Source organism: Psittacula echo, assembly GCF_963264785.1.
Source record: "Psittacula echo genome assembly, chromosome: 1".
Taxonomy (NCBI): Eukaryota; Metazoa; Chordata; class Aves; order Psittaciformes; family Psittacidae; genus Psittacula; species Psittacula echo.
The window spans coordinates 128,626,251-128,641,355 of NC_137735.1; the positions used below are offsets into that span (position 1 = coordinate 128,626,251).

General features: G+C 47.0%; 1 protein-coding gene across 12 annotated transcripts in view; it reads left to right on the plus strand.

Annotated features, from left to right (window-relative positions):
- The window catches only part of PPP6R2 (protein phosphatase 6 regulatory subunit 2), a 90,532-nt gene that overhangs the window by 37,678 nt on the left and 37,749 nt on the right, over positions 1-15,105 (plus strand). For 8 of the 12 annotated variants that reach the window (XR_013958728.1, XM_080637408.1, XM_080637410.1 and 5 more), the window contains 4 exons: positions 7,360-7,605; positions 8,522-8,617; positions 12,893-13,079; positions 14,225-14,362. Coding sequence is in view for 11 of the 12 variants with exons in the window: in XM_080637408.1 (XP_080493534.1) it covers positions 7,379-7,605; positions 8,522-8,617; positions 12,893-13,079; positions 14,225-14,362 (648 nt within the window). In the remaining variant the exon portion in view is untranslated. The remainder of the gene's footprint in view (positions 1-7,359; positions 7,606-8,521; positions 8,618-12,892; positions 13,080-14,224; positions 14,363-15,105) is intronic. The other 4 variants (XM_080637418.1, XM_080637409.1, XM_080637416.1 and 1 more) reach the window with 3 other exon arrangements.

Sequence of the window (15,105 nt, forward strand, 5' to 3'; positions counted from 1 at the left end):
CCATACACAAGTTGGTATATGTTTAATTGCAGACTTCTATAAACCTTAGAGAGCTGTTTCTCCATCCTGCCCTCTGATGTGTCTCTCTTAATTCTGTATCTCCTGGAGCACAAGTGTGATGGAGAACGGCTGAGGGACCTGGGGATTTAGTTTGGAGAAGAGAAGGCTTGGGGGGGGACCTTATCACTCCCTACAACTGCCTGACAGGAGGATGGAGCCAGGAGGGGGCTGGGCTCTGCTCCCAAGGAACAAGGGATGGGACAAGAGGAAACGGCCTCAAGCTGCACCAGGGCAGGTTTAGATGGAGCTGAGGAACAATTCCTTCCCCAAAGGGTGCTCAGGCATTGGAACAGGCTGCCCAGGGCAGTGCTGGAGTCACCGTCCCTGCAAGTGTTCACACACCGTGGAGCCGAGGCCTCAGTGCCATGGGTTAGTGGTGGCCTTGGCAGTGCTGGGGAACTGTTGGACTGGATGAGCTTAAAGGGCTTTTCCAACCTGATGGATTCAACAATTTTATGGGATTTTTACCTCTTTTGCTGTGGCTTTATATTGAGTCTGAGAGGGGGTCTCATCAATACAGATCAGTATCTTAAAGGTGGGTGCCAGGAGGATGGTGCCAGAGTATTTTCAGTGTTGCCCAGTGACAAGATGAGGAGCAATGGCCAGAAACAACAAGTTTCACCTCAACATGAGGAAGGGCTTCTTTCCACTGAGGGTGGCAGAGCACTGGAACAGGCTGCCCAGGAGGGTTGTGGATCCTTTCTCTGTGGAGACATTCCAAACCTGACTGGATGCGTTCCTGTGTGATCTGCTCTGGGTGGCCCTGCCTTGGCAGGGGGTTGGACTGGATAACCTCCAGAGAACCCTTCCGATCTGAATGATTCTGGGATTCCTATGTTGGGTTCCCTCCTCTTTGCCACCATACCAATACAGGTGTCTTGATGGTAGCTTGTTACATGTTGAACATGGTCATGATATTCTTCTTGTTGGTAGGATTTAGGGGGTCCAAGGTGGTCATAGAGGATCTACTATTGAGGACTGGAACTTCCTTAACAAGAATGAAGGAATGAGTGCAGAAGATGGTTCACAGTGACAGGACGTAAAAACCAAGCTGAGCTCTGTAAGAAGGTTCTGCAATTCCACAAGAGGAAATGATGCAGACCACAGAATTGTTCAGCAGAGATGGGATGTTCCTTCTCCTGCTCTCACCAGCAAATAGTGAGAGCTATGAGAGGTTCTGTTCTGTCTTCTGCTTTCATTCTCATTGAGTTACAAGTGCACACACACCGGCCTCGATGGTGACCGAGTGGCTTGTGGTGAGCAGGATGTGCTTCATTTCCACACTTCTTACTGCTGACTTCCCTACATGGGTCTGTTTAATGCTTCCATGTCCAAAGCAGCTTTTGCAGCAGGGAGTACAACGTGGCTTTTGGCTTTGGGAGCCTTCCATTCACACTGTTTGGAAGGCCTGAGAGGGCCCTGCTCAGAAACTGCATCAACCAGAGCCTAAAATCAGAGACCAGAACTCTAATTAATGCTTGGTAGTTGCAAATGCTTGAAGCTGGCAGTTACCATCCACTTTGTGGTCTCTTGTCCTGGAAATCTGCACTCTTTTTATTATTATTTTGTGGTTTTCTGCCATCAAATGCCTCTGATCCCTCTGTTTTGATTAAATTTCCTGGTTTTTTTCTTCATTATGGTGTGCAATGCCACAACTTGTTAAAGCAGGATAGTCTTTCATAGCCCTGTTTCTGCATCTGTCCTTTCTCCTGTGCCTTGTATTCCTTAACTTTCTTCATAGAATCCCAGACTGGTTTGTGTCAGAAGGGACCTGAAAGTTCATCCAGTTCATCTCCCTGGACACCTTCCACTACAGCAGGTTGCTCCAAGGTTCCTTAGTGTTAGTAGTGATGTCTAGTGTTTAATATTTTAGTACTCATATGTTCCCCAAGTTTAAATAGGTTGAACCTGTAAGGCATTCTTCACAAGAAGAAAGCGTATTGGGCTCATTGTACTCAGCAACTCTTGTGCTGTTTTGGTATCTCTCGGCACAATTCCTGTTATTCAGGAGAGACGTGGAGAAAGCTGAGGTGCTCAGTGATTCTCTGCCTCAGTTTTCAGTAGTAATCACTCTTCCCATATCTCTCAAGCCCCTGAACCTCAGTCAGTGAAGATCAGGTTCAGGATGGCTTAAGGACACTGAACACAGGACCCAACGAGATCCATCCCAGGGTACCAGGGAGCTGGCAGATGTAGTTGCCAAGCCAGGCTCAGTCATACTTGAAAAGTTGTGGCAGTCTCAGTGACTGGAAAAAGGGAAACATCAGCCCATTTTTCAGAAGGGTAACAAGGAGGATCCTGGGAAGTGGCCATGGAGATGCTGCGAGGGCTGGAGGAGCTCTGCTCTGGAGCCGGGCTGAGAGAGCTGGGCTGTTTCAGCCTGGAGAAGAGAAGGCTCCTTAAGGGGAGACCTCAGAGCACCTCCGGTGCCTAAAGGGGCTACAGGAAACCTGGAGAGGGGCTTTGGGCAAGGGCCTGTAGGGACAGGCCAAGGGGAATGGCTTTAACCTGCCAGAGGGGAAACTGAGATGAGCTTTTAGGCAGAAGCTCTTCCCTGTGAGACCCTGCAGACAGTGTGACAGCAGTGCGTTACCTCTCTTGTTCCTGACTTGTTCCAGTCTCTGGATTTCTTGTGTGATTCCTTTCTGTTTTCAAGGTGGTAGACATGTTACATGGATTATGAAACATCACTTGATTGCTGGACGCATGCTCTGGCATAACTTCTGGTTTCAGTTTGCCACAAACAGTAATTTCCAAACCTCACTTGCTGTGTTTTACTGCATGGCCTGTTGCTATAACAGGTTTTTTTGGCTGGGGTGAAGAAAAGTAGTGTCACATTGAATGTGTTCTGGGCAGTGTGGTGGGAGGGTCCCTGGGAAAGGACAGCCTCCTTTCCCAGCTGAATATAGCTGTGCCCAGTTCCTGAGTGCTGAGAATTACAGCAGCAACTTCCAGAAGCCCAGCTCTGCCAACAAGGCCCTGGAGAGGACTGACTCCTCAGGAATCCTTCCAACGACAGGGGATCTACCTGCTGTGTGCTGAGAGAAGAGCCACCTTCGTTCCCTAAGGAGAGTTTATTGGAGAGTGTCTCCTATAGATTATCTGTGTATAAGGAGTTCCAGAGATACCTAAAAAGTTATAGAACCATGGAATCCCAGACTGGTTTGTGTTGGAAGGGACCTTAAAGCTCCTCCAGTTCCAACCCCTGCCACGAGCAGGGACACCTTCCACTAGAGCAGGTTGCTCCAAGCCCCTGTGTCCAACCTGGCCTTGAGCACTGCCAGGGATGGGGCAGCCACAGCTTCTCTGGGCACCCTGTGCCAGGGCCTCAGCATCCTCACAGGGAAGAGCTTCTGCCTAAGATCCAACCTGACTCTCCCCTAGTTCTGAAAACCTGTAGAGAACTGATGGGTTTATAATGGGTTTAAATTTGATAAGTGAGACTTACATGTGTGTTGCACATGTGTGTATGAGAGATGTATGTATTTGGGTTAGCTGTGCACCCAGACTCCTTAATTTAAGGCCTTTTATGCCAGCTTTGACTTGAGGAATATATAACTAAGCATAGCTAGTTAAAAATATCTGAAGAACACTTTGTAAGGAACACACTCTGCAGCCAAACAGCATTACTGTCACAGCAGTGTCACGTAGGTTGAAAATTCAGATGTCTGCTCCTAACTGAGGAACTCAGTGACTTGAGTGTGTGTTGAGCACCTGCATGAATGGATGCAGGAGCTCCTGCTCTGCTAGAAGTTAACATTTTCAATTAATTTCAATATACTGTTGAGTTAAACAGCACAAACTGCTTTGTTCTGTGCCGCTTGTTAGGCTACTTTGGGAAGGTAAACTGGTTCCCAAAAGAGAGAGGCCTCCCCTGCAGTGCTGTGTCCAGCTCTGGGGACCCCAGCACAGGAGGGATGTGGAGCTGCTGGAGAGAGTCCAGAGGAGGCCACAGAGATGCTGTGAGGACTGGAGCAGCTCTGCTCTGGAGCCAGGCTGAGAGAGCTGGGCTGGTTCAGCCTGGAGAAGAGAAGGTTCCTTAAGGGGAGACCTCAGAGCAGCTCCAGCTTCTAAAGAAGGGCTACAGGAAACCTGGAGAGGGGCTTTGGGCAAGGGCCTGTAGGGACAGGCCAAGGGGAATGGCTTTAACCTGCCAGAGGGGAGACTGAGATGAGCTCTTAGGCAGAAGCTCTTCCCTGTGAGGGTGCTGAGGCCCTGGCACAGGGTGCCCAGAGAAGCTGTGGCTGCCCCATCCCTGGCAGTGTTCAAGGCCAGGTTGGACACGGGGGCTTGGAGCAACCTGCTCTAGTGGAAGGTGTCCCTGCCAATGGCAGGGGTTGGAGCTGGAGGAGCTTTAAGGTCCCTTCCAACCCAAAACGGTCTGGGATTCTATGAGAAGTTTGGGATCAACCTGAATGACTAACCTGCATTTGGGGACACAGGAAATGGCAGTGGGTGGGTCATGGGGGAGATTGGGTAACCTTTTTTTCTTGACAGCTTCCCCTCACTTTTCCCTGTATAACTGAGCTGGGACTATTACAAATGAAACCTGTAGACTTGATGTTCATAGGTAGCTGTGCAAGAAACTTGTAGTTTTGACTAGAACTTGCTGACCCAGGATGATTAAAAGGACCTTGGTAGGTACAAAGTGATGTTCTGGATGTGATGCTTCATCATGATCTCAGTTCTGTTTCTGCTGGGTGTGTCCCCATGATCTGTATGTGATCTCTGCCTCAAAGTGCTGGGAGTCCAACACCAACAAGTAAACATGGTGTACGGGAAGAGAAAGCCCTGAGGAGGCTTTGTATGTCTTGATTGCTCATAGCCAAAATGTTCCGTTTATCCTCTAGTATTGCAACACCAACACGTTCAAACAGGGCTTCGTTGCATCAGAAGCTCTGTCACAAAGGACAGGCTTGCAGTGACTTTCTTGAGTTCTTCCAAAGCTCGGAGATAAAGGCATGAAAAGGAAGAATGATGTTGATCTGGATAAAAGCTCTCAAATAGAGAAGTTACCTGTGACAAGTTTGAAGCACTGAGTGGAGCTCCACAGTTTGTTGTCAAATATCCTGGGTAACAGAGCTGTTCCAAGGGAAAATAGCCTTAATTTCAGGAGGTCATCAGTCCTCTTTGGTTAAGAGATCCTTAGGCACATACACACACATGTGAAGAACCCTTGAACTGAAGTAAGGCACATGTCAATAAATATAAATTTATTTATAAATAATAAAAGTGCATGTCAATAAATTCATTAGTAAAAATAAATGAAAAGCTGCTGGTTTTTTTACTGTGTTTCACCTTGTTCCTAAATGCCCTTCAGTTGGAGCTTCAGGATGAAAGTTCACTGCAAGAGAGCAGATATTTAAACATGTGATGAAGAAGTTGGGGTTTTTACCCTTTTGAATGGCTGTAATCCTTCCTGGAGCAAAGTGTGGTGTTTTCTGCTGGTCTTCTAAAAAGACTCATTTCAGATGCTGCCTCAGATACAGTTATGCAAGCAAGGAACTGGCACACAATCAGGTGTGGTAACGTTTTGCGATGCTGGAAAAAGCAAAATGAATGGTTGGAGCAAGTGTTCCTGCTGCTGTTGCAATAGCAGTGTGGGTTAGGTTAAAAACAGCAGCGGGATCTGCCTATATAAAATTGTGTTGAGCACAGGTAACGGGGGGAATGGAGCATGTTGGCATCTCCCATCCAATTGACTCCACTTTAGGAAACATGGCTTAGCTTAATGGTGATGTTACACAGAATGTTTTTCTTGATTAAGTGATGCTCATCACCTTTCATAGAGTGCCAGACTGGTTTGGGTTGATTCAGTTCCAACCCCTTGCCATGGGCAGGGGCACCTTCCACTAGAGCAGGTTGCTCCAAGCCCCTGTGTCCAACCTGGCCTTGAACACTGCCAGGGATGGGGCAGCCACAGCTTCTCTGGGCACCCTGTGCCAGCACCTCAGCACCCTCACAGGGAAGAATTTCTTCCTTACCTCCAACCTGAACTTCCCCTGTTTCAGTTTGAACCCATCACCCCTTGTCGTATCACTGCAGTCCCTGGGGAGTCCCTCTCCAGCATCCTTGTAGCCCCCTTCAGATACTGGAAGGAATTACAATTAATTACAATTAATACTGAATACAGTTAATAACCATTCTAAAAGCTGAAGTGTTCTGGGGAAGATAACTCTGAAAATGTAATTAGTGGAGTTCACAGGGAGAGGATTCAGGGTGACAGAAAGGGCAGGAAGCGTTAGGCTGGAAGTAGGGTGAAGATGAGTAATACAACATGCAGTGCTCTGTGCTTAGCAAAAACTGGCTGAAAGGGAATGTTCTTACTGATCTACATCGCAATAGTGAAACCTCATCTCAAATACAGAGCATGGGTCTGGGTCACACCTGAAGTCCCCTGGAGAGCACAGAGAGGGGATGATCTGAACTGAGATTGAGGGAACCCTGCTCAGGCAGGGGGTCCCTGGGCACTGGTGGGGGTAGAAATGCCCCTGGAGCAGGGAGGTGTCCTGGGCTGCATCCCCAGAGCATGAACAGCAGGTCAAAGGGGGGGATCCTGCCCCTCTCTTCTGCTGTCGTGAGACCCCACTTGCAGCACTGTGTGCAGTGCTGGTGTCCCCAACATGAGGACATGGAGCTGTTGGAGCAAGTCCAGAGGAGGCCATGGGGATGATCAGGGGCTGGAACACCTCCCATATGGAGGCAGGCTGAGAACATTGATGCTTTTCAGCCTGGAGAAGAGAAGCGGCGTGGAGACCTCATAACAGCTTCCAAAGTCTGAAGGGGGCTACAAGGATGCTGGGGAGGGACTCTTCATCAGGGACTGTAGCGACAGGACAAGGGGTAATGGGTTCAAACTGAAACAAGGGAGATTTAGGTTGGATCTAAGGCAAAAGCTCTTCCCTGTGAGGGTGCTGAGGCGCTGGCACAGGGTGCCCAGAGAAGCTGTGGCTGCCCCATCCCTGGCAGTGTTCAAGGCCAGGTTGGACACAGGGGCTCTGAGCAACCTGCTCTAGTGGAAGGTGTCCCTGCCTGTGGCAAGGGGTTGAAACTGTATGAGCTTTAAGGTCCCTTCCAACCCATACCACTCTGAGATTCAAAGATCATGCATTTATTGTCTCCATTGTTGATACCATACCCTTGTAATCGAAATCACGGCAGTTTTCTGGTGTAAGAAGTTAATTTTGGTTACAGAGTGTGATTCTGACAAGCGGGGGGCAGCAGTATTAAGGTATTCCACTTGAATCACAAAGTAGGAATAAATAGCAAAGGATTAACTCATATTTTTTTGCATTCCAGCTAGTTGTGTCCCATCAACATGTTCTGGAAGTTTGATTTGAACACAACATCGCATGTGGACAAGCTGCTGGATAAAGAAGATGTGACACTTCACGAGCTCATGGACGAAGATGACATCTTACAGGAGTGCAAGGCCCAGAACCGCAAGCTGCTGGACTTCCTCTGCCAGCAGCACTGCATGGAGGAGCTGGTCAACCTCATCACCCATGAGCCCCCCATGGACATGGAGGAAAAGATCCGCTTCAAGTAGGTATTTGTTTCCTGGCCTATCATATGGAGAAAGTGGGATGAAAGAGTTTGATGCTGGAAGTTGGTGTGAGGTGGATGGAACCTTCTCAGGTTCTTGAGTAGGGTCAAGTACTTCACAGCAGATGTGAACTTTCAGAAGCTTCATTTTTAATGGTTTCTTCATTTTTAATGGTTTAAGATAGAGTTTGTATTAAAAAATTGATCTCTTGCTGATAACAAGTATCTCAGAAGTACCTTTAGTAAGTTTTTACCAAAATGACAGGCAGAGCATTCTGCTCTAGGTTTCAGCTGCGTGGGCTTGGTTGGGTTTCAGTAGCCAAGGCCACAGAAGAAGGTGAGCTGTACAGTGAATAGAAGATGTCATATTTCCAGTGTCTACATGTGCAAAACCTGCAGATTTCCATGGTTATACAGTCAGGGAGAGGCCCTGCCTCTGTCAAAAGCCTGTCTCTTACCTTGGTGAACTCCTCAGATGTGCTTGGTTCTCATCATTGTGTTTATACATCTTTCACTGAATGTGTACTTGGAAATATACTTGGAAATGTTTACACTTTGGGCTTGGGAAGTTTGTTTTTAATTCCTTAAGTTGATGTGAAAATAAAGGACTGTTCTGGGGATAAATAAGTAAGTAAAACCCAGTAGGTTTGTGCCTGTGGGAGCATCAGTGTTGGTCATTGCTGCTGCTGCTTCAAGCCCAGGGAGGGAATGGCAACTGCTCATTTGCTGAGCCATGAGAGAGGTGATCAGGGTGTTTAGGTGACTGTTTCCAGGTAGGTGAATGCCAAGAAGTATGTTCTGTCATCACCTGGAGTATCACATGGCTGCTTCTGCAAGGCTTCTGCTAGAAGGTGTGAGTTACTGGGTGGAACCGGGAGTGTACTACACTGTTGTCCTACACTATTGTTCTACACAGGCATATATTGTACAGGTACTCCTCAACCAGGGACATGGGCCTCCAGAGCCTCCTGACTTCCTGCATTTCCAGCATTACACCAGGTGTAAAATCAGAGTAAGTGGGCTTTCATGGGGTGACTAGCTCTGTGCTTACTGCAGCTCCCTGTAGATGTTATTTGCACAGCTCACCTGAGAGGAACTCAAACCCAGAAGGTCTGCTTGAAGAAGATGGGCAATACTTTCCTATTGCCAAGAGTTAAGGAGCAGATTAAATGCTGAACGATTGATCCCTTGCTGGAACCTGGGTGTATTTAGCCACAGAAGAGAATGAGGGATTCCAGTACCAATTCATACAGTGTCCTTGTCAGTGCAACTACTTCTCCAGTTAACCAGCCCATATTTTTATGTCCTGTTCTTCTTGAGATCTTTGTGGCTGCTGTCAAAAGATGGTTTATGTCTCTGACCCTGTGTGCTGAAAGGTGGAAGTGGAAACCTTTACCTAATGTAACTGAACAGATAAACAATAAGAGGCATTTTTGATACTAAAGGACATTATATGAGAGAGCTGGGCTGGTTCAGCCTGGAGAAGCGAAGGCTCCTTAAGGGGAGACCTTAGAGCAGCTCCAATGCCTAAAGAGGCTACAAGAAACCTGGAGAGGGGCTTTGGGCAAGGTCCTGTAAGGACAGGCCAAGGGGAATGGCTTTAGCCTGCCAGAGGGGAAATTGAGATGAGCTCTTAGGCAGAAATTCTCTACTGTGAGGGTGCTGAGGCCCTGGCACAGGGTGCCCAGAGGAGCTGTGGCTGCCCCATCCCTGGCAGTGTTCAAGGCCAGGTTGGACACAGGGGCTTGGAGCAACCTGCTCTAGTGGAAGGTGTCCCTGCCAATGGCAGGGGTTGGAGCTGGATGAGCTTTACAGTTCCTTCAACCCAAACCACTCTTGGATTCTATGACAGAAGAATTAGAATTAAGGTGAGGAGAAACTCATACCTCTCAAGAAACAAAATCCTTAATGCAAACCTAAAGGAAGAAGGAAGCTCAGTACAAGAGTGTTCACTCCTGGGCACCACTGAATTTCTCCTGCAGGATTCTGTGCCTTCTCATCAGCCTTTGGAGGTAACTTGTGGTTTGGGCAGCTCCTGGCTGGCAACGAGGCATGGACAGAGGCAGGCAGTGGTGGGAAGAGACCAACCTCCAGTGCTGTGGTACCTGTGCTAGCAAGACAAGATCTTGTGTTGGGAAGACCTTCAGCTGGCAAATTCATTCACCAATCTGTCCATCAGATGATTCCATTACATCTTCTTCCTCTTCTAAGAGTGGCCCATAAGATGCGTGCTTGTAAAGCTGGTGTAGGGGTGGGAAGTGCAGTGATACACTATGGATGGATAAGGGATTCATTGATGGCAACAAGAACCACGTAGTGACCTACTCACCAGGACAAATAGAGCTGGTGTTTATGAAGTGTTACTTTGGCAATGCTTCCAGGAGCATAGGTAGACAGGAGGAGCAGTTTCAAAGCGCAGTGAGGCACTGGAGGGGAAAGAGGGTTTAAGCTTATAAGAACCTGGGAAAGCTTTTGAATAAATCAAGGCTAAGCAGGAAGAATGGACTCTGCCTAAATTCAAGTGGAATCCCAATTCTTGGCTCTTAAGAAAAGGTTATGAAAGTTTCTAAACTGGAACAGGGGAGAAACTCAATAGCTTTGGAAGGACACACAGCCCAGAATGATGTGTGCCTTGGAAATGGAATCATCCAAATGCTTTCTTCTTGAAACAGCCAGAGGATGGAAGTTCATAAAGTTCAGAAGGGAAACCACAAAGAGGAAAGCTCCACCGTAAATCCCTGTCTGAGCGTAGAATGTGAACCTGAGCAATCAGATGAAGACCTGCAGCAGTCAGAGAAGTGTATAAACTATATTATAGAGTCACAGAATCCCAGACTGGTTTGTGTTGGAAGGGAGTTTAAAGCTCATCCAGTTCCGATCCCTTGCCACGGGTAGGGACACCTTCCACTAGAGCAGCTTGCTCCAAGCCCCTGTGTCCAACCTGGCCTTGAACACTGCCAGGGATGGGGCAGCCACAGCTTCTCTGGGCACCCTGTGCCAGTGCTTCAGCTCCCTCACAGGGAAGAACTTCTGCCTAAGAGCTCATCTCAATCTCCCCTCTGTCAGGTTAAAGCCATTCCCCTTGTCCTGTCCCTACTGGCCCTTGTCCAAAGCCCCTCTCCAGGTTTCTTGTAGCCCCTTTAGGTATTTGAACTGTGATGTCTGTTTGCAAGGAACCTGTTGATGTTTTAGGGTGTCTCAGAAGCCTGTTAAGACTGTGCAGTAAGGAATGTGCAGGTTGTAGGAAGGGCAGAACTGACTCTGTTGGGGTGATGTAGATTTTAGGGGGTTGAGAACTGAACATCAAGCTGTAGCATAGAAAGAAGCTTCCCAGGGTGAGGTGTGGAGCCTGAATTGAAAGGGTGAAGCCTCTGATCTGACTGTGAAACTTGGAGGCTGTAACGGCTGCAAGGGCAGAACGTGCTCAAAGAGGAGAGGTTTCACTTATCGCCCTGCTGACAGCATATATATCACAGTGCAGGGATTTTTAGGAATCATGAATGCCTTTTGCATGGAGCAATGAGTCAGAAAAAGGAGGAATAAGTCTTCACATACCCTTGGGGGCTCCAAGAAACTCTAGTAGAATAACCAATAGTAACCAAAATGTACTCAGATCTAACATCCACATAGGAGCAAAGAAGACATAAAGAGCATTAGTGTGGGTTTGGTGATGTTTGTCTAACTTTCAGGACTGGAGCTACATAAATAGGAGGTGGCTGTTCAGGAAGTAAATGGTGCTGTGAAGGGTGAAAACTCACAGTGGGCCTGGAGGCAGTTTAGTGGCTTGTGGTGAAGGCAGAGCTTGTGTTACATGGGTTTAAATAATCCTAATCTAGGAAACTGATTTGGTTAAAGCAAATATCCCATTGCAGGTAAAAATGAACCCATAAAAAGAGAGCTTATGTCCACATATATGGAAAAAGGGAATATAGAGCAAATTTGGGCCGTTCAGCCTGGAAAAGAGAAGCTGCATGGAGACCTCAGAGCAGCTTCCAGTGTCTGAAGGGGGCTACAGGGATGCTGGAGAGGGACTCTTCATCAGGGACTGTAGTGATAGGACAAGGGATGATGGGTTCAAACTGAAACGGGAGATTTAGCTTGGATACAAGGAAGAAGTTTTTAACTGTGAGGGTGCTGAGGCACTGGCACAGGGTGCCCGGAGAAGCTGTGGCTGCCCTATCTGTGGCAGTGTTCAAGGCCAGGTTGGACGGGGCTTGGAGCAACCTGCTCTAGTGGAAGGTGACCCTGCCCGTGGCAAGGGGTTGGAACAGGATGAGCTTTAAGCTCCTTTCCAACCAAAACCCATCATGGAGAGCCAGGATCCATGAAGCTTTGGGATACCAGCGCCAGGTAACACTGTTTTTTAATGGAAATTTTAAATCTGAAGGAATTTCAGTCTTTTAGCAAAACTAACAGGTCCCAAAAGCCTTTTTTGTTGTTGACTTTAGATTATTGGCTTTATTGATGTTCTTTGCTGTTTGGCACTTTGATTACAAACATAATATTACTTATAAACACAGTATTACCTTTTCTGATCATAAGCGTGACCCATTTCTAACAAGCGTCACAGGAAGAGCAAAAAACAAGGTCAGGATTTCAGAAAGGATTTCATTAGCTGTCAAATGGAATTTCATGTTTTGATTTAAGTGATGGAATTATTTAAGCCAGTCACAGTAATGTTTTCTGGAAAACAAGTTAATTCTACAGAAGATTGTAGACATTACTGAAAACCTGAAAGTCGGGTTGGTTATCAGTTGCCTTCTTGTACATAGCGATTACTGATTTGTTAGGAGTTGTGTGTCAGATCTGATGTTCTGCCTCTAAATTCTAGTCCTCATGATTTAAGAAATGAACATGATGCTCATTTTTAATTCAGCTCCGGTAGTGGAAAGAAAATTTTGGGGAAACATTAAGGAAACCTGCTAAAATGCATTTTTCAGATCAGCCTTCAACCTTTGGGTTAATTTTTGTTGGAGAAGTGGATTCATGTTAAGAGATTTTAAGTGTATTGAAAGTGATTGATTATCGCTTTTGAAAATCAGGACTGACTGCGGTGTGAAGGCAGCTGAGCTGCATAATTCAGTGTTCAAAACCCACGTGATGTGCTGCAGGAAATAGCATTTCCTTAAAACGTGCTATTAATGCAGATGACCCTTGTTTCTGTGTGGGTTTCCCCTCTGTCCTCCAGGAAAGATGATCTTAATACAAGGATTTATAACTTGAGTAAGGGAAGATCTTCCTGAGAGTTTTCATTTCACCGTTAGTCGCTTTGGTTCCATCCCTGCAGGTACCCAAACACAGCCTGTGAACTGCTGACCTCAGATGTGCCGCAGATCAACGACAAGCTGGGAGGGGATGAAACTCTGCTCAACATCCTCTATGACTTCTTGGATCATGAGCCTCCTCTGAACCCTTTGCTTGCCAGTTTCTTCAGTAAGACTATTGGGAATCTCATTGCAAGAAAAACGGAACAGGTAGTGATTAGATTTGTCCTGATTCCTGAGCACAAATGCATTCACTAACGGTTGTGTTGTATGGCAGTATCATTGCTACTCTCATCACCTCCTTGTAGTCTTAGAGCTGAGAAGCAGCTCGCTGTACTCATTAAGATTGGAGTTGTCATGGAGTGTACAATGAGTTCTTCACATTCCTCAGTGAGGGATGCTGTGTTGACACCTTTGCAGTTTCATTTTGGATCTGCAGTAGCTGGGATTTTCCTGTGGCGAAGCTCAAGCTTTGCTTTTCTTACTAAGGCATATTGATGGAGCCTTCGATCATGGCCCAGAATCAGCTCATTGCATAAACAGTACCTCAGTCTCATGCCTGTAAATGGGGTGCTGGCAACATGAGCTGAGCAGTGGTTTAGGAATACACACACTCTGATTCCAAAGGGATCTTTTAAACGAAGGCTGTGGAGAGCCTTAGTGGGATAGAGGACTCTCCAGCTTCACTGCCTTCTTGGTGCAATTAATCCTGTGGGTTGCGTTTCTTTGTGGCATAGGGGAAAGAAAAGGTAGAATCAAAGAATGGTTTGGGTTGGAAAGGACCTTAAGATCATCCAGTCCCAACCCCTGCCACAAGCAGGGACACCTTCCACTAGAGCAGGTTGCTCCAAGCCCCTGTGTCCAACCTGGCCTTGAACACTGCCAGGGCTGGGGCAGCCACAGCTTCTCTGGGCACCCTGTGCTAGCTCTTCAGCACCCTCACAGGGAAGAACTTCTGCCTTATGTCCAACCTGAACTTCCCCTGTTTCAGTTTGAACCCATCACCCCTTGTCCTGTCACTACAGTCTCTGATGAAGTGTCCATCTCCAGCATCCTTGTAGCCCGTTTAGACACTGGAAGGCTGCTCTGAGGTCTTTACGCAGCTTCTCTTTTCCAGGCTGAACAGCCTCCAGAAAAGAAGATAGCTAAAAAGATAGTTAAAGATAGTGAAGAAGATTTGATTTAGTATGGTCTTGAAATGAGAATGTTACTCTCTTATTCTCTGAAGACTTTCTCAACCCAGTAGCATCAAGAGAGGTTGGTTGAGAGAAGAAGGTGAAGTGCAGAAGCTCTGTGTGCCATGTCCATGTGTTGTGTTAGCAACTGATGGTACCACTTTCGTATTTTCTTTTTAGGTGATTGCATTTCTAAGGAAAAAAGACAAATTCATTAGCCTGGTGCTAAAGCACATAGATACATCAGCCATGATGGACCTGCTGCTGCGCCTCATCAGCTGCGTGGAGCCTGCGAGCCTACGGCAGGAAGTGCTCAATGTGAGAACCTCCTTCTTTCTTTCTTCACAAGATTGGGAACTAGGGGGGTGTTTGTTTGTGGCTTTAAGGAATGGAGTTCTCTTTGTCACTTACTATGAGAGCAGAACCACACTTCTGAGTCTGGAGTCTTGCTGGCGTCTTCACGTTGAGTACTTTGGGTGCTTCAGCCTGTTTGTGGCTTACACAGCAGAAGCCTGGGTCAGTCCCTGGCAGTAAAGGATTTTCAGCTCATTTTTCCCTATAGCAACCACTGTTTGCTCCAGCTGGTTTCGCTGTAGAGCTTACCAAGGAAATGCGTCATCTTTCCCAGTGTCCAGGATTTTTAGACTGATCATTTGGGACAGTAATCTGTTTAATTCCTTGCCATGTTCAAGGAGGTGAGTGTGATTTCTGCGTAAGATATCCTGTGTCTCCTCCTTCCCCTTCCTCTTTACTAGGCAGCCTTAGAAAATACCTTATTGTGTTGCCTAGTTTGCTTTACAGGTAGGACAAGTTTTTCTCCCTTCATCTCCCTGAAGTGGGCAGATGTGCAGGGTTTGAGGGAAAGAACCTGCTGTAGCTCCCTCTCAGTACAGCGGTGTGATGAATGGAAAGCTTTGCTTGGGTCACTGAAGCCCACACCAGGATGTGTATGTTAGGTAAGCCTTGCTGCTTAAGTCTTCTGTGTCCGGAGCATGGACCACACCACAGCTTAACAGCTGAATGAATGCTCTTTGCAGAGACTCATGATAGATGATTGTCAT